This window comes from Phyllobates terribilis, unplaced genomic scaffold (assembly GCF_046119375.1).
Source record: "Phyllobates terribilis strain yellow unplaced genomic scaffold, ASM4611937v1 Scaffold_10__3_contigs__length_209671492, whole genome shotgun sequence".
Classification (NCBI taxonomy): Eukaryota; Metazoa; Chordata; class Amphibia; order Anura; family Dendrobatidae; genus Phyllobates; species Phyllobates terribilis.
The window spans coordinates 189,537,092-189,560,369 of NW_027362770.1; the positions used below are offsets into that span (position 1 = coordinate 189,537,092).

A 23,278-nucleotide genomic window follows, 5' to 3' on the forward strand; every position below is an offset into this window, starting at 1 on the left:
TATTATTATTGCTGTGGTGTATTTTATTTTTGAGGATACTGTTTTCAGTGGGGGGGGGGGGTGGAGACCTGTTACTCTGCTGGACGACACTGTCACTTTTTTCCTTCATCTGGTGTAGTGTAGAAGTTGTGGAAAATTTGGGAATGTACTCTGTAAGCTGCTGTAGATAACTGTTATTTTATGCAGAGACGAGTCCTGGCTAGAAGAAGTGATGGGGGTCTGTGATGGATGAAGAGGAAAAGCGAAGATAGAGGACTTCAACTAGAGTCAGTGTATTACCTGTACACTGACACTATACACTACATACTATACACAGGGCTCCTGTGTATAATGGCACTTATGGTAATATTAGTATTCTGTTTTTTTTATTAATGTTCTTTATTGTAGTATTCGGTCACTATGTGGTGGTAATATGTGGTCTGGTCATGGTGTGATGGTATTTGTCTCTTGTATGTGGTATTATTCAGTCACTATGTGGTGGTAATATGTGGTCTGGTCATGGTGTGGTGGTATTTGTCCCTTTTATGTGGTATTATTCGGTCACTATGTGGTAGTAATATGTAGTCTGGTCATGGTGTGGTGGTTTTTGTCCCTTGTATGTGGTATTATTCGGTCACTATGTGGTGGTAATATATGGTCTGGTCATGGTGTGATAGTATTTGTCCCTTGTATGTGGTATTATTGGTCATTTTAAAAAATGTATGTGACACATTCCCTTAAATAAAAATATACCTAAAAAGAATATTGGGTAGTATAAGAAATGTTTAATAGGTTAGAGTACAGTAAGAGTCTGCCAGAAGAGTCTACCTTGTCGTGGTGGCGGCTTAAATTTTTTTTTGGGCCAAGACAAAAGTCGGTGGCTATGTATGTGATGTAGTGTTAGATGGGAACTGTTAATTTGTGATTGGTGAAGATGTGGTGCAGAAGTGGAGTTTTTCCAAGAGTGGGCAGTGGGACTGTGGAAGGTTTGAGGGGTGGAGGCGGAGCTGGGGTGGAGCCTGGGCAGAGTCTCAAGGGGACCCGAAAATTTTGCCAGTATGGGGCCCCGAAATTCCTGGTGGCAGCCCTATCTCTGACTAAGCATGTGGCTTATCCCTCCCTCCCTGGGATCAACCCCCTGAATGGGCAGAAGTGATCACATCCTCCCCCTTAAACATTTGCTTTTAGCTCAAGGAGTGAAGAATATTTCAGAAGCCCATCTCCGGTGACTGCATGTGAGACCCTCTGTGGTGACGGCTCCGCTGGGACTACTATCCCCATCCACACAATGGGACTAGTGACTATTAGAACAATGGCTTAAGACTCTTCAGATACTAAAGAGATTACTGGAATGCTGGACACTTTACAAGTGAAATTAGTGCACATACACTGATTAGCAAGCAGAACATTAATTAAACTGATAAAACAAATCTCTAATAAAACACAGCAATAAAATCGACGGAACCAGTGCTTCATTCTGGAAAAAGTCCAATATTCTTTAGTAAGGGGCCAGCTCCTCACAAAAATACCCATTTTATTACCTCTACTGACCATAATCTTGTTTTTTTTCTTCCTTTTATTGTTTTGCACATATTACCAAGGGTCTTTTTTCTGTTTGGTCCAGGACCTATGTGCACATATACTAGATATATTCACTGATACATCACCTACAGTACAGACCAAAAGTTTGGACACACCTTCTCATTTAAAGATTTTTCTGCATTTTCATAACTATGAAAATTGTACATTCACACTGAAGGCATCAAAACTATGAATTAACACATGTGGAATTATGTAGTTAACAAAAAAGTGTGAAACAACTGAAAATATGTCTCATATTCTAGGTTCTTCAAAGTAGCCACCTTTTGCTTTGATGACTGCTTTGCACACTCTTGGCATTCTCTTGATGAACTTCAACAGGTAGTCACCGGAAATGGTCTTCCAACAATCTTGAAGGAGTTCCCAGAGATGTTTAGCACTTCTTGGCCCTTTTGCCTTCACTCTGCGGTCCAGCTCACCCCAAACCATCTCGATTGGGTTCAGGTCTGGTGACTGTGGAGTCCAGGTCATCTGGCGTAGCACCCCATCACTCTCCTTCTTGGTCCAATAGCCCTTACACAGCCTGGAGGTGTGTTTGCGGTCTTTGTCCTGTTGAAAAATAAATGATGGTCCAACTAAACGCAAACCGGATGGAATAGCATGCCGCTGCAAGATGCTGTGGTAGCCATGCTGGTTCAGTATGTCTTCAATTTTGAATAAATCCCCAACAGTGTCACCAGCAAAGCACCCCTACACCATCACACCTCCTCCTCCAAGCTTCACGGTGGGAACCAGGCATGTAGAGTCCACCCGTTCACCTTTTCTGCATCGCACAAAGACATGGTGATTGGAACCAAAGATCTCAAATTTGGACTCATCAGACCAAAGCACAGACTTCCACTGGTCTAATGTCCATTCCTTGTGTTCTTTAGCCTAAACAAGTCTCTTCTGCTTGTTGCCTGTCCTTAGCAGTGGTTTCTTAGCAGCTATTTTACCATGAAGGCCTGCAGCACAAAGTCTACTCTTAACAGTTGTTGAAGAAATGTGTCTGCTGCTAGAACTCTGTGTAGCATTGACCTGGTCTCTAATCTGAGCTGCTGTTAACCTGCGATTTCTGAGGCTGGTGACTCGGATAAACTTATCCTCAGAAGCAGAGGTGACTCTTGGTCTTCCTTTCCTGGGGCGGTCCTCATGTGAGCCAGTTTGTTTGTAGCGCGTGATGGTTTTTGCAACTGCACTTGGGGACACTTTCAAAGTTTTCCCAATTTTTCACACTGACTGACCTTCATTTCTTAAAGTAACGATGGCCACTCGTTCTTCTGTACTTAGAATTTGTATTATGGCAAGAAAAAAGCAGCTAACAGTCTATTCAGTAGGACTATCAGCTGTGTTTCCACCAGACTTCTGCACAACACAACTGATGGTCCCAACCCCATTTATAAGGCAAGAAATGCCACTTATTAAACCTGACAGGGCACACATGTGAAGTGAAAACCATTTCTGGTGACTACCTCTTGAAGCTCATCAAGAGAATGCCAAGAGTGTGCAAAGCAGTCATCAAAGCAAAAGGTGGCTACTTTGAAGAACCTAGAATATGAGACATATTTTCAGTTGTTTCACACTTTTTTGTTAAGTATATAATTCCACATGTGTTAATTCATAGTTTTGATGCCTTCAGTGTGAATGTACAATTTTCATAGTCATGAAAATACAGAAACATCTTTAAATGAGAAGGTGTGTCCAAACTTTTGGTCTGTACTGTATATCATTGTCATACACAAATCCCATAGTGTGCACATTTGTCACTGCCTCTCTGTGTCTCGGATTTTCCATAACTGAGCTCAGAATAAGCAGAGATGTAAATGAAAAAATGCTGAATCCACTTATATCAACCTACTTAGCTTCTCCTGCTCTATGACCTCGGTGTGGGACTCCACCAGTCCCGAGAACAGTTTACTTAGAAAAACAGAGTAATTACACATGCAGCAATTTTTGTGAAAAAGTATAAATCCATTTATTTTACATATATGCTGACAAACAATTAAAAACAACAGTTAATTAACAGACAGTGAACAGTAGTAAATGATGAACCGATCAATTGGGGTGGTTTGCAGGTCTACAAGTGTGTATCCTGAGTGGCATTAACATCAATCAAATCACATTGCAGTAAACAGTTTAACACCAGTCTTTTGGAGTAATCAGAAGGGCTTTATCTTCCCCTCTCCACGGGAGGTAGCAAACAGCAGGCAGAGAAAACACAACAAGTTACAGTTTAACAGCACGCCATTATATACATATCTCAGTCTATGCCCCGAGTGCAATCATGAATGCAGGCTGCAGACGATCAGTGCTCATGTACCCAGTGCACAGTTACCCTGTGCTGAAATCTCAACCCCTAGTTAGTGTCACCTCACTGAATAAAGCAAGAATATCTCATTTTGCGGTGTTGAATCATGTGTTACATGCTATTACCAGTCAGGAAAGCTGTTAGGACCCACTTACCACATGACCCCTGGCCCTAATGCGCATTTCGCACCAGCTTCCTCAAGGGGGCGTGGCTACAGGCTCAGCCAATCACTCTTTTATGTCGGGCTAAGAGATCACGTGCTTCAATCTGTCCAATGCCGATCAGAAGGCGGCGCATGCATTCAGCCCCTCCTGCCCTCCTCCCACCGTCCCTCGCTCCTCAACCACGCATGTCTGGACATCAGGATTATATCACCTGCGTCAAGCATGGATACTGACAGCGATGGACTGTGGAGAGGGAGGGGGACACAAGGCAGGCGCACCTAATCAGGAACAGGAGAGAGAGAGAGCACTGTAAACAAGGGTTAACCCTATAGAGTCTGTTTTGGGGCCGAGTGCCAGAAAATCAGATCTTAAAGGAGAACACACAGATAATCTCTACAGAACATTCCTCAATCTGCTTATTACATTTTCAAATGTCAATGTGCAGACCGGCATGACATAAATCATGCAGAACCCAAAACCTTATAAATTAACCACTTTTTTAGTAAACCTCATTGTTACATGGGCTGTGAAATGCCGCATCGGAATATGGCGGTGATCACACGTCTGCCACTGCTTTATTCATTCTTTATGCTCCTGCCGGAGATAGTCGGGCCGTGTGCTTGATTATTTCCAACAGCTTCTTATTCAGTTTCTACAATGTAAACTGTTCATGACCCTAAATTCCTAGTAATAAAGGCAAAATAGAAAAACATGTCCAGTGCAGGATATTTTCCCAGAGAAAATCTAAAAAAATCTCACTTCAGCGTTGGTCACAATAATAATCCGCGTTATCACAGAACTTGGAATAAATCCAGAAGAACGAGTTTAGCCGCGCCTTTTCTGGTAAACATGAATCACACATTTCCTCTTTCTGCTCTGAGCGATGGCGTCTGCTGGTCTAAGAAAGGAGCTGAACTGCTCTATCTGTATGGAGATTTATACAGATCCCGTAACCCTGAGATGTGGACACAGCTTCTGCCGGGTCTGTATTGATGGAGTGCAGGATACAGAGGGCGGCTATGGAGAATATTCCTGTCCTGACTGTAGAGCAACATTTCACAAGTGGCCTCCACTACAGAAGAACATAACTCTGTGTAATGTAGTGGAGAATGTCCTGTCTACTCAACCACCTCAGGAGGAGATCACCGGGATCCGCTGCACTTATTGTGTGGACTCTCCTGTACCTGCTGTTAGATCCTGTTTGATGTGTGAAGCTTCTTTGTGTATTAAACACCTGAAAGTTCACATAGAAACATCAGCAGATCACGTCCTAACAGAACCCAGCACTTCCCTGAAAAACAGAAAATGCTCCATCCATAAGAAGATCCTGGAATATTACTGCACCGAGGACGCTGCTTGTATCTGTGTGTCCTGCAGTTTGGTTGGAGAACATCGGGGACACAAGGTGGAGATGCAGGATGAGGCCTCTGAGAAGAAGAAGAAGAAACTGAGAGATGTCCTCCAGAAACTGATCACAAAGAGAAAGAAGACTGAGGAAAGAGTCCAAAGTCTGGAGGAGCGCAGGAGAAAAGCTCAAGAAAAAGCATCTGGAGAAGCCGAGAGAGTCACTGCCCTGTTTATAGACATCAGGAGACGGCTGGATGACCTGGAGAAGAAGGTCCTGAGTGAGATCTCCAGGCGGGAAGAGCAAGAGATATTGACACTGTCTGATGTGATCCGAAAGTTGGAAAGAAAGAAGGACGAGCTGTCCAGGAAGATGAGGCACATTGAGGAGCTGTGTAACATGACTGATCCACTGACTGTCTTACAGGAACCGGACACCGGTGACTTGTGTGATCCTGAGGAGGAGGGAGGTGATGAGGACACAGGAGGACATGATGGAGGTGATGAGGACACAGGAGGACATGATGGAGGTGATGAGGACAAGGGAGGACATGATGGAGGTGATGAGGACAAGGGAGGACATGATGGAGGTGATGAGGACACAGGAGGACATGATGGAGGTGATGAGGACACAGGAGGACATGATGGAGGTGATCGGGGTGCGGAGCTGATCTCACACATATCACACACATTCTCTGCTATTATAAGAGATTTTAATGTGATCTTCTATGTGCAGGATCCTGCAGACATATTACTGGATGTAAACACGGCTGATAATAATCTCCTTATATCAGACGACTTGAAAACTGCGACCTGGACAAGAATAAGACAGAATCGTCCAGAAACAGCAGAGAGATTCCAGTATTATCCTCAGGTGATGAGCAGGAGGGGATTTACCTCAGGACGACATTACTGGGATGTGGAGAGCAGTAGATCAAATGTGTGGATTGTAGGGATGTGTTATCCCAGTATAGACAGGGGGGGGCGTCTGTCAATTATAGCATATAATAACAAGTCTTGGTGTTTATATAAAGGGCGGTGGTATAATAAGTATGCCGTGACATATGACGGTAAAGTGATCCGGTTACCTCACCAGATCTCCAGTGATAGAGTCAGGATATATCTGGATTATGAAGCCGGGCAGCTGTCCTTTTATGAGCTGTGTGACCCCATCAGACACTTACACACCTTCACTGACGCCTTCACTGAGCCCCTTCATGCTATAATTTATGTATATAAAGGTTCTATAAAGATATCAGGGAGGAGCCGCTGAGAGGAAACATCATCATAGAAGAAATCTACCCTGCGACTGAGATTAGAATATGATTGGCCATTAGCCAATAGGGTGCACCAGTCGAAGGGGCTACATCTAGGCTTTCTTTTCTCCAGAGAACAGACAAGAGAATTCTTTTTTTTGTTTTCATTTATTTTATTTTATTTTTTTCATTTTTTTGCCACTTCTTTACTTCTCTCTCTATATTCAGGCATTTATGGTCATTTAATGCCTTTATAGATGGCAATATCTAATCCAATTCCTGCAACAAATATATGATCATAGATTATTGCAGTCTTTCTTTCACGCCATGGGCGGAGATTCAAGTAACAGCGGTGGCCTACGTCAGCGCAACACACAGCTGCTAATGCTACTGGCAAGGGATTCCATAGGCTGTCCGTCCATATATGACAAAACAGGCATGGCTACTACACCCTTTCTGAAGAAGCCAAAAGGTGAAACGCGCGTCAGGGGGACTGGTGGTAAATACATTATCTTACTTTGATTTACTATCTTATTTCCTTTCCTTACCAGTCACATTGATTATGTAAACATACATTTATACAAGTGCATTCTCAATACCCCTTGTTTATTATATGCTATAAATAATATATTCTGTTGCACCAGCATTTTATTGCATTATTTATGAGGGTCAAATTATCTCCCCTTTATTTTTGCATGTTTGGTACATTTATGTACATCTGCGTATTTAAAGCCACTAGCACTTTATATCTAACAACTAGCACTTTATATCTAACAACTAGCACTTTATATACTTCTGCATAGCAGGTGGAGCTGTTGTATTATAGATGGATACTATTTTTTCACTTCATGGTTTTCAATGATTTATACTGTATAAATTCTGTTTATTTAGACTATTAGAAGATACCTTATTTGAATATATGTGTCTTTTCCCAGCTGTGGAAAACATCTGCTATCTTTATTTTGTATATATTTATATGTAAAATCTGCTATAAATTCTCCATTGGAGCTAGAGGTTTATTAACCTTTTTTTAACCACTTCGCACCAGAGCCTGTTTTTGCCTTCGTGACCGGGCCAATTTTTTCAATTCTGACCACTGTCACTTTATGAAGTAATTACTCTGGAACTCTTCAACGGATCCCCCTGATTCTGAGAATGTTTTTTCGTGACATATTGTACTTCATGATAGTGGTAAAATTTCTTCGATATCACTTGCGTTTATTTGTGAAAAAATCGGAAATTTGGCAAAAATGTTGAAAATTTAGCAATTTTCAAACTTAGAATTTTCATGCCCTTAAATCAGAGAGATATGTCACACAAAATAGTTAATAAATAACATTTCCCACATGTCTACTTTACATCAGCACAATTTTGGAACCAAAATTTTTTTTTGTTAGGAGCTATAAGGGTTAAAAGTTGACCAGCGATTTCTCATTTTTCCAACAAAATTTACAAAAACATTTTTTTAGGGACCACATCATATTTGAAGTCACTTTGAGAGGTCTTTATGACAGAAAATACCCAAAAGTGACACCATTCTAAAAACTGCACCCCTCATGGTGCTCAAAACCACATTCAAGAACTTTATTAACCCTTCAGGTGCTTCACAGGAATTTTTGGAATGTGGAAGAAAAAAATTAACATTTAACTTTTTTCACAAAAATGTTACTTTAGACCCAATTTTTTTTTATTTTCACAGGGGTAACAGGAAAAAATGAACCCCAAAATTTTTTGTGCAATTTCTCTTGAGCGTGCTGATACCCCAAATGTGAGGGAAAACCACTGTTTGGGTGCACTGCAGGGTTCAGAAGGGAAGGAGCGCCATTAGACTTTTGGAATGTAAAATTTGTTTGAATAATTAGCAGACGCCATGTTGCGTTTGGAGAGCCCCTAATGTGCCTAAACAGTGGAAACCTCCCACAAGTGACACCATTTTGGAAACTAGACCCCTTAGGGAACTTATCTAGATGTTTGGTGAGCACCTTGAACCCCAAGGTGCTTCACAGAAGTTTATAATAATGAGCTGTAAAAATAAAATTTTCACATTTTTCCCACAAAAACGTTTTTCATCCCTTAATTTTGCATTATCATAAGGGTAACAGGATAAATTGCACCATGAAATTTGTTGTGCAATTTCTCCTGAACACGCCGATACCCCATATGTGGAGGCAAACCACAGTTTGGGCGCACGGCAGGGTTTGAAAGGGAAGGAGCGCCATTTGACTTTTTGAATGTAAAATTAGTTTGAATAATTAGCGGACGCCATGTTGCATTTGGGGAGCCCCTGATGTGCCTAAACAGTGGAAACCCCCCACAAGTGACACCATTTTGGAAACTAGACCCCTTAGGGAACTTATCTAGATGTGTGGTGAGCACCTTGCACCCCAAGGTGCTTCACAGAAGTTTATAATAATGAGCTGTAAAAATAAAATTTTCACATTTTTCCCACAAAAAATGTTTTTCATCCCCTAATTTTGCATTATCATAAGGGTAACAGGATAAATTGCACCATGAAATTTGTTGTGCAATTTCTCCTGAGTACGCCGATACCCCATATGTGGGGGAAAACCACTGCTTTGGTGTACGGCAGGGTTCGGAAGAGAAAGGAGCGCCATGTTGGCTGGGATAGGTTGCAGACACCATGTCACATTTGAAGAGTCGCTGACATGCCGAAACAGCAGAAACCCCCACAAGTGACCCCATTTTGTAAACTACACCTCTCAAGGAATTCATCTAGGGAAGTAGTAAATATTTTTTAATTTTTAAATTTATACCATTGGGCAGTGAAAAAAGCATAATTATATTTTTACCACAAAAAAATGTTTTACCCTCAGATTTTACATTTTCACACAGGGCAATGGGTAAAAATGGTGCCGAAATGTGTCACACAATTTCTTCTAAAAGTGGCAATACCCCATATGTGGCTGTATCGTACCGCTCAGCCATACGGCGAGATCTGGGGGGGACGGAGCGCTATTTGACAATTGGAGAACAAATTATTGTAGAATAGGCATTTGGATTTGGGAGCACAAAATTTTCTGAATTTCTTTTGGGTGGCAAGGGCCATTTCGCTTTTCCAGAGCCTTTCTGCTACCAGTAGCTTGGAAGTCCCTTATATTTTTAACAGATGATGGACCTGAGTTGGGACTAGCTTTTTTTGAGGACTGAGTTGAAGCTTTTATTGGGAACATTTTACGTAACATTTATCCGGCGCTCTAGGCTGAGCACTTACATCGGGGTTTCCATCTAAATTTCCAAGTGATGTAATTCAGATGAAACCCCTGCGGGATCCATTCACTATAATGAGGCAGCAGAGTTACTCTGGACTCCGTCTGGCCTCTGTGTAGCGGTGTCCTTTTTTTCAGAAGTGCACAAAACTGTGGCCAACCGCACTTTTATGCACGCCTAAAACAAATGACACCGTGGGATCACAGGCCAGACGACGTCCACAGTGGCCTATATCTGCCTCATTACAGGGAATCTTCCGTCATGGGTTCCGGCTGAATCACATATTTCAGAGATTTACACGGAAACTCTGGTGTAAGTGCTCAGCGCAGCGCGCAGTATAAATGTGAGCAGAGCCTTACTGCGATCTTTGGGAGACATAATAAACAAATCAGTAACAGGTGAAGAATTGGTTTTATTTATTTTTTACGCCGTTCCTCGTGCGGTATAAGTGATGAGATTACTTTAGTCTTCGGGTCGGTGCGATTACAGAGATACCAGATTTATATCGGGTTTTTATGATTGACAGCTGTCACACACTAAGAGACGCTTTTTTTTGCAAAATCTTGTTTTTGCATCGCCATATTTTGAGAGCTATAATTTTTACATATTTCGGCCGTCAGAGTCATGTGATGGCTGTTTTTTTGCGGGACGAGTTGACATTTTTATTGGTACCATTTTTGGGTACGTGACATTTTTTGATCACTTTCTATTCCGTTTTTTGGGAGGTAAAATTAACAAAAACCAACAATTCAGGAATTGTTTTTTGAGGGTTTTTTTTATGCCGTTCTTCGTGTGGTAAAAGTGATCAGGCAGCGTTATTCTTCGGGTCAGTACGTTTACAGCGATACTACACTTACTGTATATTTTTTTTTATGTTTTGGCGCTTTTACACAATAAAACAATTTTATAGAAAAAATATTTTTTTTGCATTGCTTTATTCTGAGAGCTATAACTTTTTTATTTTTCGGCTGATGGAGCTGTATGGCGGCTTTTTTTTTGCGGAACAAGATGACGTTTTCAGCGGTACCATTTTTATTTCCATTTTGCTTTTTGTTCGCATTTTTTTCCACTTTTTGTTTGGCGATATGATGAAAAAGCATATTTTTTTGCTCCGTTTTTTATTTATTTTTATTACGGTGTGCACAGAAGGAGTTAATTAGTGTGACAGTTTTATAGCTCGGGTTGTTTCGGACGTGGCGATACCAAATATGTGTACTTTTTTTGGTTTTGCATAAATATACGGATTTATTGGTTTAATATTTTATTTATTTATTTTTATTTATTTTGTGATTTTTTTTTAACAGTTTAAAAACATTTTTTTTTTACTTTTTTTTTACATTTTTACTTAGTCCCTGTATGGGACATTAATTTTTATTTTTCTGATCACTGATCTCATGTAATGTAATAGACATATATTACATTACATGAGATCTTCGCTGACTGTTTCACAGTCAGAGTCTCCTGCCAGGCTTCAGCTGCAGGCTGACCCTGGCAGGACACCATATATGGCAGATCTGGAGGCGGTCATGTGACCTCCAACTGCCATAGCAACGTCAGGTCCTGGAAGGTATAAGGGGTCCGTCAGAGAGGTAAGTGGACGACCCCCTCTCCTCCTGCTGTCTTCTATATGCCGCGATCACTATAGATCGCGGCATATAGAAGACAGCAAAGGGTTAACATCACTGGGACCTGATCCAATCAGGTCCCGATGATGTCCCCTGTCAGAGCTAACGCTCTGCACCGGAATCGCAGAGCTTGCAGGACCCTGGGGGTCCTGAGCGCTGCGAGACCACCCACCTTTTTTAAACGTCGGCGCTGCACAGAGCCCAGCAAGCGCCGACGTTTATCTACAGTGAGCGGTCGGGAACCGGTTAATGTGCCATTCATTTTTTTTCATATGTTACTAAGATACCACCAATTTATTCTCTGAATTTTATCTCCTTCTTTTATGTGTTTTTAACATTTTTTGGGAGTAATTAATAAAGATTTGTTGTTCATACTTTATTTTTGGAGGAGTTCTTCTGTTGTTGGTTTTCTTATTCGTTTTTGAACTCCCATTTATGGGTGACTTTCCTTCCTCTTTGGGTGATATAATTCTTTTTTCCAGGTCTGTAGATAAATATTATGGGATCGTCTCCTTTCAGAGAATGTTCAGCCCCGGATGCGGTTTCTTATCTAATATATATAATCGTCTTATCCCGTCTGTCTGTCCTTCTGTCCAGGAAATCCTGCGTCGCTGATTGGTCCGGCCGCGGCCAATCAGCGACGCGGGATTTCAGAAAAAGATGGCGGCCGTTAGCGGCTCATCTGCCGCACGGAGGTCAGCCGGGAGATGACCGGCGCTAGCAGCAGAAGTACCCCGACCGGCGGCGCCGCTGACCTCCATGCAACTAGGCCGCTGATCTCCAGTCAGCGATTTTGGCACCAAATTTAAACACGCTCTCCGGTCCTCACCAACACTGTTCGCTGATTGGTCGCGGCCTGCAGGGGAGCGGGCGCGCGACTCCTCTAGGCCGGAGATGCACGCTGGGGGAGGCGTGGCTAGAGAGCCGGCAGCGCCGCACGTGACCCCACAGGCCGCGCCCCCCAGTCAAGTATGCTGCGGGGCAGAGCAGGAGGATGCATCTCATGGGGCGGCGGGTCCTGCGCCTCACTCAAAGCGGGTGCAGGGCTCCGCTGCACTAATAACTGAAGGTGTGCTGTCTGCAGGGTTGGCGGCGGGCGCAGAGCGGATTCAGGCCTTCTGCCCGCCGTCGGCTCTGTAGACAGTACAGAGTCCATTGTTCCCCACCCCCCTGAACACACCCGCCCCACATCCCGCTGAGGAGCGCCTTGGAGAGCGGAGGTCCAGCCGGCACTCCCGCCCTCCAGAAAGCTTTAGGCACAGCACCCTGCAGCCTCACAGAAGAAGCTGCCGGCCACATAGTAATCAGTCCCCACCCCCTCAGCACACAGCAGGGGCTGTGGCAGAGCAGAGCTCCGGACAGGAATCCTCTGACAGGGGCTGTGCTCTGCAACCCCCCTAACACCTCACCCGCAGAAACCCCTATAATAAAAATAAAAGAAAAAGTACCCAAAACAGAACACAAGACACTACACAACCAGGGGACATTGCGACCCCTGTAATCACCGCAGCCCATCTAACGCCCAGTCACAGTATCAATACCCCCCTGATGGATACTACGCGCAGCTTAAATGCTTCAGCGCCCATCCTCGCCTCCTCCATATACCCCTATAATAGCGCAGCAGCGCACGCGCTCGACACCGCTATAGCATCGCAGCGCCCATTTGATCATTTATTAGTTAATGTTCCCCTGACGTCCTCCAGCTGGCCACAAATAGCACTGACATGTCCCGGTGGTAAATGGCGCAGAACCCTCCATACATCCTCACGGACAGAGACACAACAGGCGTACTCGCTCCAGGCGAACTCGCTCTAGTTCCTCCGAGGACAGGTCAACACAAGTCACCGGCAAAGGAAGCGGTCGTCACAAACAAAGCGGAGATCGGCATCCCACAGGAGGGGTCGCAGGTGAAGGTCCTCAAGGTGGCGCTCACCATCCTCCATTTCAGAGATGTCGAGCGCATCGTCGAGCCCCAACAGCCGCTTGCACCGATCCCGTCCTCCGGGGGACAGAAATGATACAATGGCACCCTCCAGAGCTTACAGCCTGCACAATGCATCGATTTCACGCAGGTCTATGAGCAGAGGCACGCCGCTCACCCCGATCGAGACTGGTGCCGGCGTTCCTCCACACATCGGAGACCCTCCCCCAGCCGAAGGAATGGGTGAGTGCAATATAAGTATAACTGAAATGGGAAATAATAATGTAGCACCCTGAGGATTCGGCTGCTACAGGGGTATTGCACCTCAACCCAGAGGTGTGATATTCCACTCCCGGGTAAGGAAGGAGTGTGAAACTGAGCTCGGTAGGCTGCATGCACTACACACATCCCATTTCCGAGGAGCAGACCGACGGTACTCCCACTTAGAAATGTGCAGGTACGACCGAGTCTGTTCCTGGCTGGAGTGGGAGGGGGGTGGTACATCCCAAGTAGTGTAGGGGCAGATAGGGGGAGCAGCCTGGGTAAAGATAGGAGCTCATTGGGTGCTGGTCACCTGAGCTCACACATAGAGGGTGTATATAAGGTGGGCACCAACTAAGAACAGGGTCAGTTGCAGAGAGAAAGTCAGCGAGCAGAGGAGAAAGAGAGACCCAGAGGGGGAAACAGAAGAAAAGGACTCCAAGAACCCAACTTAAATCCCCGGGTGAAGAGTCGGCACAGGGTACCGGAACCCAAGCTGGTGGGGGGCAAAAACACTCCCCAGCCAGAGACCGGAGACCGTGGGCAGCGTTTGCCACGGTCACCCACCACATCCACCACGAAGGCATACCACGAGGAGGGTCAGGGAGCCCAAGGCCAAGGGTCTCCCAACAGAAGGCCCGAGGGAGCTGGACCTGGGTGGATCAATAGTGGGGACGGCCAGAGAAAGGACAGAAGGAGAGCTCAGGGTCACGCTCCGGACTTATTTGGGGGTTGGCTGGATCCAGAACCTGGTGGACGCAGCACGGCTCGGGAGGTCACTCGAAGCTGGAGTGACCAGAACATCAGCAGTGAGTAAACATCCTAAACTGCATAACCCGACTCTGTCTCTGATTGCCGTCTACACTGCATCACCACAACTCCCATCCTCTGCACCTGATCCCCCTGAGGCTATACCCCACCCGTTGGGGGTTATACCATCAATAGCTGCACCTACACCATCAGCCTCAGCGGACCCTGCTGCAGCGGCGGCCATAGTGACCGCAACACAACGGGTGGCGTAGTCGACATTAAGAACTTAGTAACATCTGTAGGACTGCCACATACAACTGAGTTTGACACCCTGGGCACGGACCGGGTCACAGCCACTCGGAAGACTACAACCCCCATCTGATCCGGCTCCGGATATTCCCCCTAAAGAATATGGCCCAGGGGGCGCGTCAACAACACCAACTTAATAGCGGCCCTTTAGGCCCTGGTTGAACAACTATCCGCCCCACCAGGCGAAATACATAATTCTACGAAATCTACAAAACCAACTCCACCATTAGCCAGCGTACGCAAGGACTCATTCTTTTGCGGGATTAGCCCATTGGGATCACACATAGACGAGGAAACAAAAATTAAAATATGAAATAATGACTACATCGACATTTGGTCCTTGGTATCCACGGACCAACATACTATAGACAAAGAGAGAAGGATAGCCGACAGACCATTCGACAGAAACAGACAAAAGGTTGCAATGACAATGAGTAACTGGTTACAAGCGTTTTCTGTGCTAGGTTGTATAATGGGCTAAAAGCATCCGGAACGCTGTTCGGAACTATTCATATACCAGGATACAGTGTATAACTCGTACAAAGCCCACGGCGGTTCAGTATGTGGCGCTACGATGAAGAGTTCCGGAGGTGGTAGGCCCTGCAACCACAGCTGGACTGGGGGAGTAAAAGCTACGGGCATCTGGTTGAGACTAATGCTGTCACAGAAACACCATCCCTTTCCAACAATGGCTACTGGACAACCGGCAACAGCAGGCCAAAATTCAGTGGTCGTACGTAGTCCAGGGGCCTGCTGGCAGTTTAACGAGGGACATTGTCATTTTTACGCCTTATGCAGATACAAGCATGAATGCTCAGCCTGTGGGGGAGCCCACCCTGCAGCGAGATGTTCTTTTCCCGCAAGCAAATTATCAATTAAACTCCCACAGTCAGAATCCAAGGACCCCGGTGAACGTAAACGCCATGGGCCCCTGGCTAGATAAATATCCGAAGAAAGACGCAGCGGGGCAGTTACGTTTTGGTTTCACATACGGTTTTTTCATCCCATTCAACCTCAATAAATCGTCCACCTTTGCAAATAACCTTAAATCTGCAAGAGAGCACCCCAAAATACTTAGGCAAAAAAAATACAAAAAGAAGTAGCCCTAGGCAGAGTAGCGGGCCCTTTCCCAACACCACCATTCAGTAACCTAAGAGTTTCCCCTCTGGGAATAATCCCCAAAAAAGAGCCAGGCTCATTCCGGCTGATCCATCATTTATCTTACCCAAAAGGAGAGTCTGTGAATGACGGTATTTCGTCTGAAGACGCCTCGGTCTCCTACGCGTCGTTCGACAGAGCAGTAATGTTAGTTCGCGATGCGGGGCCCGGAGAGCTGCTCGCTAAATCCGACATAGAATCCGCCTTTCGCCTACTACCGGTGCACCCAGATTGCTACCACCTGTTGGGATGCCAGGTGGACAATGAATACTTCTATGACACTTGCCTCCCAATGGGTTGTTCAATATCTTGTTACTACTTTGAGCTATTCAGCTCTTTCCTAGAATGGGTGCTGAGGTACAAAACCGGCAATAGGTCTATCACACATTACCTAGATGACTTTCTATTCGTCGGACCCAAAGATTCAAATCAATGGCAATCATTACTCAACGAATTCACAAACATCTCGCTACAGTTCGGAGTTCCATTATGCCCAACAAAAACCATAGGCCCCACAATAAAGCTGTCATTCTTAGGCATCGAAATCGACACCACGGCAAGGTTGTTCCACCTCCCAACTGAAAGAATGCAGAAAACACTACACCTGATCGAGGGATTTTGCGCAGCACGAAAAGTAACACTACAGCAGATGCAAGTGTTACTAGGTCTCCTTGTGTTTGCGAGCCGGGTGATGCCAGTTGGAAGGGTTTTTTTTCTCGTAGTTTATCCCTCACAACAAAACGTGCATTAAAACCGAGTCATAGAATCAGAATCACCAGGCAGCTTCGGGCGGACTTAGAGGTGTGGAAAACCTTCTTACAATCATTCAATGGTCACACGTTATTTATGTCAGCTGAGCAGTCCAACATTGAATTAAGATTATTCACCGGGGCGGCAGAATCTGGCGGATATGCAGCGATACTAGATAACCAATGGTGCACGGGCCTATGGCCTCCGTATTGGTCTGAACAAGGGTTGACAAAAAACCACACACTCCTGGAACTCTTCCCAATAGTGGTAGCAATAGAAATATGGGGCATGCACCTTGCGAACAAAAATATACGCTTCATAACAAAAAATGCCAGCCTAGCCCACTGCATTAATAAGATGGCACCATCGTCTCTCCCAGTGCTAGGCCTACTATGCCGGCTAGCATTCTTGTGCCTAAAACACAATATATGGGTCCGCGCGAGATACGATGCGGAGGGGTCTAACGCTGCTGCTAACGCTTTATCACAATTCAATTGGCAGGTTTTCAGAGAGCTCCTCCCCAACGCCCACCCGTCGGGCACCAGTTGCCCCCAATCCCTCTGGGATATAGTGGCGAACAGCTGATGCCATTAATCAGAGCGTCAGTCGCCCCGTCGACGTGGCAAGCATACAGTAAGGCATGGGAAGAGTGGACACGACTAGTAGCAGGCAGACGGGTTGACCAATGTGAACAAGCAAGGTTACAAGTCACCATAGAATTTCTCCACCATCTAAGGATGAAGGGCATATCAGGGGCGTCGGTGCAGTGGTGGCTGACCGGAGTAGTATTTCACTTCCAACTACTGAATTGGGGAGATGTGACAAAGAGATTCATCATTAGACAAGCATTAAAAGGATGGAAAAGGGCTCAGCCAAGTCAGGAGTGCAGACGTCCCGTGTCACTAAAACTGCTTACACAAATCATATCCCTAACACCAGTAACATGCCACTCACAATTTGAAGCAACACCACTGTCTACTGCATTTGCGATCGCCTTCTTCGGGGCACTACGCATAAGCGAATTAGTCCCTCAATCCAAAATCATCACCAATGGAGGCTTATTAAACCAGGACGTAGTCATAGCCAATAATGCTATACGCCTACGCATACGCAAATCGAAAATGGATCCAGCGGGCAGGGGCACTTGGGTGTTTTTACAACCCACTAACAGTACACTGTGTCCGGTAACAATAGTAAAAACATATATAACCATCAGGCCACAAAGTAATTTCTCCCTATCACACATTGATGGAACGCCATTATCTAGATACCATTTCCAATCTATATATATAATTGTCTTATCCCGTCTGTCTGTCTGTCTGTCTATCTGTCTGTCTCTGTCTGTCCAGGAAATCCCGCGTAGCTCATTGGTCCGGCAGCGGCCAATCAGCGCCACGGGATTTCTGAAAAAAGATGGCGGCCGTTAGCGGCTCATCTGCGGGACGAAGCTCAGCGGCGATGCAGCCAGGAGATGACCGGCGCGAGGCGCTCATCTCCCGGCCGGTACCAGCAGACGGACCTCGACCGCCGGACCCATCTGCGGGACGGAGATGCAGCCGGGAGATGACTGGCGCGAGGCGCTCATCTCCCGGCCGGTAGCAGCGGAAGGACCGCCGGAGTCAGGATACTTCTGCTGCGAGCGCCCGCTCATGTCCCGGGTTCTCGCAGCGGAACTCTCCGCACAGGCAGCGCCGCTGACATCCATGCGGAAGGGAAGACCGGGGAGCGGCGCTGACATCCATGCGGCTAGGGTGTGAAGGGAGGACCGGGGAGCGGCGCTGACATCCTATTGGTCGCGGCCGCTATTTAAAAGTGCCGCACAAATCGGTAATTGGTCACGGTCTTGGCCCGCGACCAATCACTGATCTTGCCGCAAAAGTTAAACACTACTGTGCTGATTGGTCGCGGACGCTGCCCGCGACCAATCACCGATATGGGCGCCACATTTCAATATCGTCCGCGACCAATCACCGATCTTGGCTACACATTTAAACACCGCTGTGCTGATTGGTCGCCAATGCTGGGCGCGACCAATCACCGATTTTGGCGCCACATTTAAATAGCGTCCGCGACCAATCAGCACAGCGGTGTTTGAATGTGGAGCCAAGATCCGTGATTGGTCGCGGCCGATATTTAAATGTGGCACACAAATCAGTGATTGGTCGCAGGCAGCGTCCGCGACCAATCAGCACAGTAGTGTTTAACTTTTGCGGCAAGATCAGTGATTGGTCGCTGGCCAAGACCGCGACCAATTACCGATTTGTGCGGCACTTTTAAATAGCGGCCGCGACCAATTGGATGTCAGCGCCGCTCCCCGGTCCTCCCTTCACACCCTAGCCGCATGGATGTCAGCGCCGCTCCGCGGTCCTCCCTTCACACCCTAGCCGCATGGATGTCAACGGCGCTGCCTGTGCGGGTACTTCCGCTGCGAGAACCCGGGACATGAGCGGGCGCTCGCAGCAGAAGTATCCCGACCCGCAGCGCCGCTCCCCGGTCCTCCCTTGACACCATAGCCGCTGATGTCCCCACAGTATCCGCATGGTGTTACAAAGGTCCGGACATTTGTGTTAAAAATCGCTGATTGGTCGCAGGCGCTGCCCGCGACCAGTCACTGATTTGGGCGCCAAATTTAAATATCGGCCGCGACCAATCACCGATCTTGGCTCCACATTTAAACACCGCTGTACTGATTGGTCGCCGATGCTATTTAAATGTGGCGCTAAAATCTGTGATTGGTCGCGCCCAGCGCCCAGCGCCCAGCGTCGGCGACCAATCAGCGTATTAGTGAGGACCGGCGCTCCCCGGTCCTCACTAATACGATTCCGCTCCCCACTCCTCACCAATACGATTCGCTGATTGGTCGCGCTCTCCGAAAATTTCACTTTTTCATTTTTACGAATCAATTTGTGAAGCACCTGGGGGTTCCAAGTGCTCACTATGCATCTAGAAAGGTGCCTTGGGGGGTCTAGTTTCCAAAATGGGGTCACTTGTGGGGGAGCTCCAAAGTTTAGGCACAGAGGGGCTCTCCAAACGCAATGTGGTGTCCGCTAACAATTTGAGCCGATTTTCCATTCAATTTGTTAGCGGATACCATGTTGCATTTAGAGAGTCCCTGTGTGCCCAAACATTGGAGCTCCCCCACAAGTGACCCCATTTTGGAAACTAGACCCCCCAAGGCACCTATCTAGATTCATAGTGAGCACTTGGAACCCCAGGTGCTTCACAAATTGATTCATAAAAATGAAAAAGTGTTTTTTTTTTCACTTTTTCATTTTTACGAATCAATTTGTGAAGCACCTGGGGGTTCCAAGTGCTCACTATGCATCTAGATAGGTGCCTTGGGGGGTCTAGTTTCCAAAATGGGGTCACTTGTGGGGGAGCTCCAATGTTTGGGCACACAGGGGCTCTCCAAACGCAACATGGCGTCCGCTAACAAGTTGAGCCGATTTTCCATTCAATTTGTTAGCGGACACCATGTCGCGTTTGGAGAGCCCGTGATGTGCCTAAACAGTGGAGCTCCCCCACAAGTGTCCCCATTTTGGAAACTATACCCCTCAAGGATTTTATTAAGGTGTATAGTGAACATTTTGAACCCAGAGGTACGGCACATTATTTGTTTACATTAGGTCATCATATTGAATAAGTTGTCATTATTCTTGAGCGCAAGTGCTCGCTACTTGAGTTTGCATCGGGTACTTAGGTATGCACCATGTACAGCGTGTGCTCGAGTGACATGCTCGAGTCCCTGCTCCGCATGTTTCACGGTTATTAGACACCCAAAAAAAAACATGCGGGGATCGCTCGTGCATGGCAGGCAATCCCCGTAAAGTTTTTTGGCCGCGAAGCATATGGGGCAGAGACTCGAGCATGTCACTCAAATACCCACGATACTCAATGCATACCAGAGCACCCGATGCAAACTCAAGTAGCGAGCACTTGCTCTCAACACTAGTCGCCATATCGTCATCTTTTTTTCTTACTTTTGAAAAAAATCCCAACCCCAGCCCTAACCCTAGCACAACCCTAGCCCCAGCACAACCCTAGCCCCAGCACAACCCTAGCCCCAGCACAACCCTAGCCCCAGCACAACCCTAGCCCCAAACCCAGCCCTAACCCTAGCCCAATCCTAACCCAAGAGTTTATTTTTGACGCCGTTCCTTGTGCGGTATAAGTGATTAGACGACTTTATTCTTCGGGTCGGTGTGATTACAGCAATGCCAGAATCATATGGGGTTTTTATGACTGACAGCTGTCACACACTAAAAGACGCATTTTTTGTAAAATCTAGTTTTTGCATCGCCATATTTTGAGAGCTATAATTTTTCCAGATTTTGGCAGACAGTCATGTGATGGCTCGTTTTTTGCGGGATGACTTGACGTTGTTATTGGTGCCATTTTCAGGCACGTGACATTTTTTGATCGCTTTCTATTCCGATTTTTGGGAGGCAGAATAAACAAAAACCAACAATTCAGGAATTGTTTTTTTTTTTTTTTTTTATTCTGTTCCGCGTGTGGTAAAATTGATGAGGTAGCTTTATTCTTCGGGTCAGTACGTTTACAGCGGTACCACATTTGTATCATTTTTCTATGTTTTGGCGCTTATACACAATAAAAGCTATTTTATAGAAAAAAATATTTTTTAGTATCGCTTTATTCTGAGAGCTATAACTTTTTTATTTTTTGGCTGATGGAGCTGTATCGTGGCTTGTTTTTTGCGGGACGAGATGACGTTTTCAGCAGTATCATTTTTATTTATATGCGTCTTTTTGATCGCGTGTTATTCCACTTTTTGTTTGGCGGTATGGTGATAAAGCATTGTTTTTTGCTTCGTTTTTTTTTTTTTTTTTTTTACCGTGTTCACTGAAGGGGTTAACTAGTGGGACAGTTTTATAGGTCAGGTTGTTCCGGACGCGGCGATACCAAATATGTGTACTTTTATTGTTTTTTTTATATTTTTTTTATAATAATATTTATTGATGGGTACATTATATTTTTATTTTTGGTGTATTATTTTTTTTATTTTTTTTATAATATTTTTGCACATTTTTTTTTTTTTTTTTCCACTTTCACACAGTTTATACACTTTATTACTTTGTCCCACTCTGGGACTTTCACTTTTTTTTTTCTGATCGCCTGCATGGCACAGGAATGGAGCACCATCCCTATGCCATGAAGGCTGTCAGAAGTGCACAGTGTGAAGATTGCTTGGAGATGCACTGCGCATGTCCAAGCAATCTTCCTGCTCTCTGGTGACCCGGATGTTGTCATGACGACATCGGGTCGTCATGGCAACACCCGGGAAGCCTTTGCAGACTGCGCTGGAAGCCGGAAGAGGAGGTGAGTATCGCCGATCACCTCCCCTTGCCCCCGCAATGCCGCGATCGACTTCGATCGACTTTGATCGCAGCATCGCGGGGGTTAATGTGCTGGGAGCGGTGCAGGACCGCTCCCTGCACATAGTACCGGGTGTCAGCTGTGACAATCAGCTGACACCCGGCGGCGATCGCGCCCGCACAGCCTGTGTGCGCGCGCGATCGCGATGACGTACTAATACGGGTCTGGCTCTTAAGTCCCAGGGCACAGACGCGTATTAGTACGTCAGATGTTATTAAGGGGTTAAACACCGCTCTGCTGATTGGTCGCGGCCGTGACCAATCACCATTATTGGCGCCAAATTTAAATACCGCTCTGCTGATTGGTCACGTTCGCTGGCCGCGACCAATCAGCATTATTGGCGCCTAATTTAAACCCCGCTCTGCTGATTAGTCGCGACCGCCGGCCTCGACCAATCTGCGATATAGGCGCCAAATTTTAACACCGCTTTGCTGATTGGTCACGGTTGCCGGCCTCGATCAATCAGCGATTTTGGCGCAAAATTTAAACACAGCTCTGCTGATTGCGCCCGGTCGGCCGCATACCTATTCTAGAATACCCGATGCATTAGAATCGGGCCACCATCTAGTATTTAATAAATGCCTAACATCAGCAGGGTACCACCCCAAAGATTATGGGACACATTCATTCCGCATAGGCGCAGCCACGGAAGCAGCTAGAGCAGGACTGTGAGAGACGGAAGTGCAGAGGATAGGCAGATGGCGATCCACGTGTTTTGCGAGATACATAAGACCGGACTTGTTATCCTAACGTGGTTTGTTTCTTTTACAGGTCACACAAAGCCAACAGTGTGGGTGATAGGTCACTCGTACATATACTGGGCAGAAAAAAGGGCGAAAGTCCACCCGGGCGGGAGGAATATGGGGTTTCATAACACATATTTCAACTGGAGAGGTATTAGAGGCCTGCGATGGCCACAGGTACTAATGGAGGTAATCGAGATAGGAAGAGAAGAAACAGGTCCGGTCATATTAGTTATACACGCCGGGGGAAACGACCTCGGTCATTACAAGAGCGCAGAACTAATGGCAATAATGAAGCTAGACACTGAGCGCTTCAGAGCATTTTTTAGAAAACTAACGATAGTATGGTCGGAGATTGTGCCGAGAGCGGTATGGCGAGGTGCACGAGACAGCGCGGCCATCAAACGGACAAGGCGGCTAATAAATATTCGAATGGCAAAATTAGTAAAAGAAATAGGTGGTGTAGTGATACGACACCGAGAGCTGGAAGGAGATAAAGCAGGCCTCATA

The 23,278-nt window shown here is 46.0% G+C and overlaps 2 protein-coding genes across 3 annotated transcripts in view; one reads left to right on the forward strand and one right to left on the reverse strand.

Annotated features, from left to right (window-relative positions):
- Nucleotides 1-23,278, reverse strand: part of LOC141164804 (uncharacterized) — a 366,676-nt gene that overhangs the window by 155,955 nt on the left and 187,443 nt on the right. The window lies entirely within an intron of this gene.
- LOC141164803 (E3 ubiquitin/ISG15 ligase TRIM25-like) lies at nt 4,848-11,452 on the forward strand. 2 transcript variants are annotated; one of them, XM_073650372.1, is made up of 2 exons: nt 4,850-6,032; nt 6,110-6,298. In XM_073650372.1, exons 1-2 carry the CDS (start codon nt 4,913-4,915, stop codon nt 6,145-6,147), a joined length of 1,158 nt encoding a protein of 385 aa, XP_073506473.1. In that variant the 5' UTR covers nt 4,850-4,912; the 3' UTR covers nt 6,148-6,298. The 2 variants fall into 2 exon arrangements, with proteins under 2 accessions (XP_073506472.1, XP_073506473.1); XM_073650371.1 differs by having other exon boundaries at nt 4,848-11,452.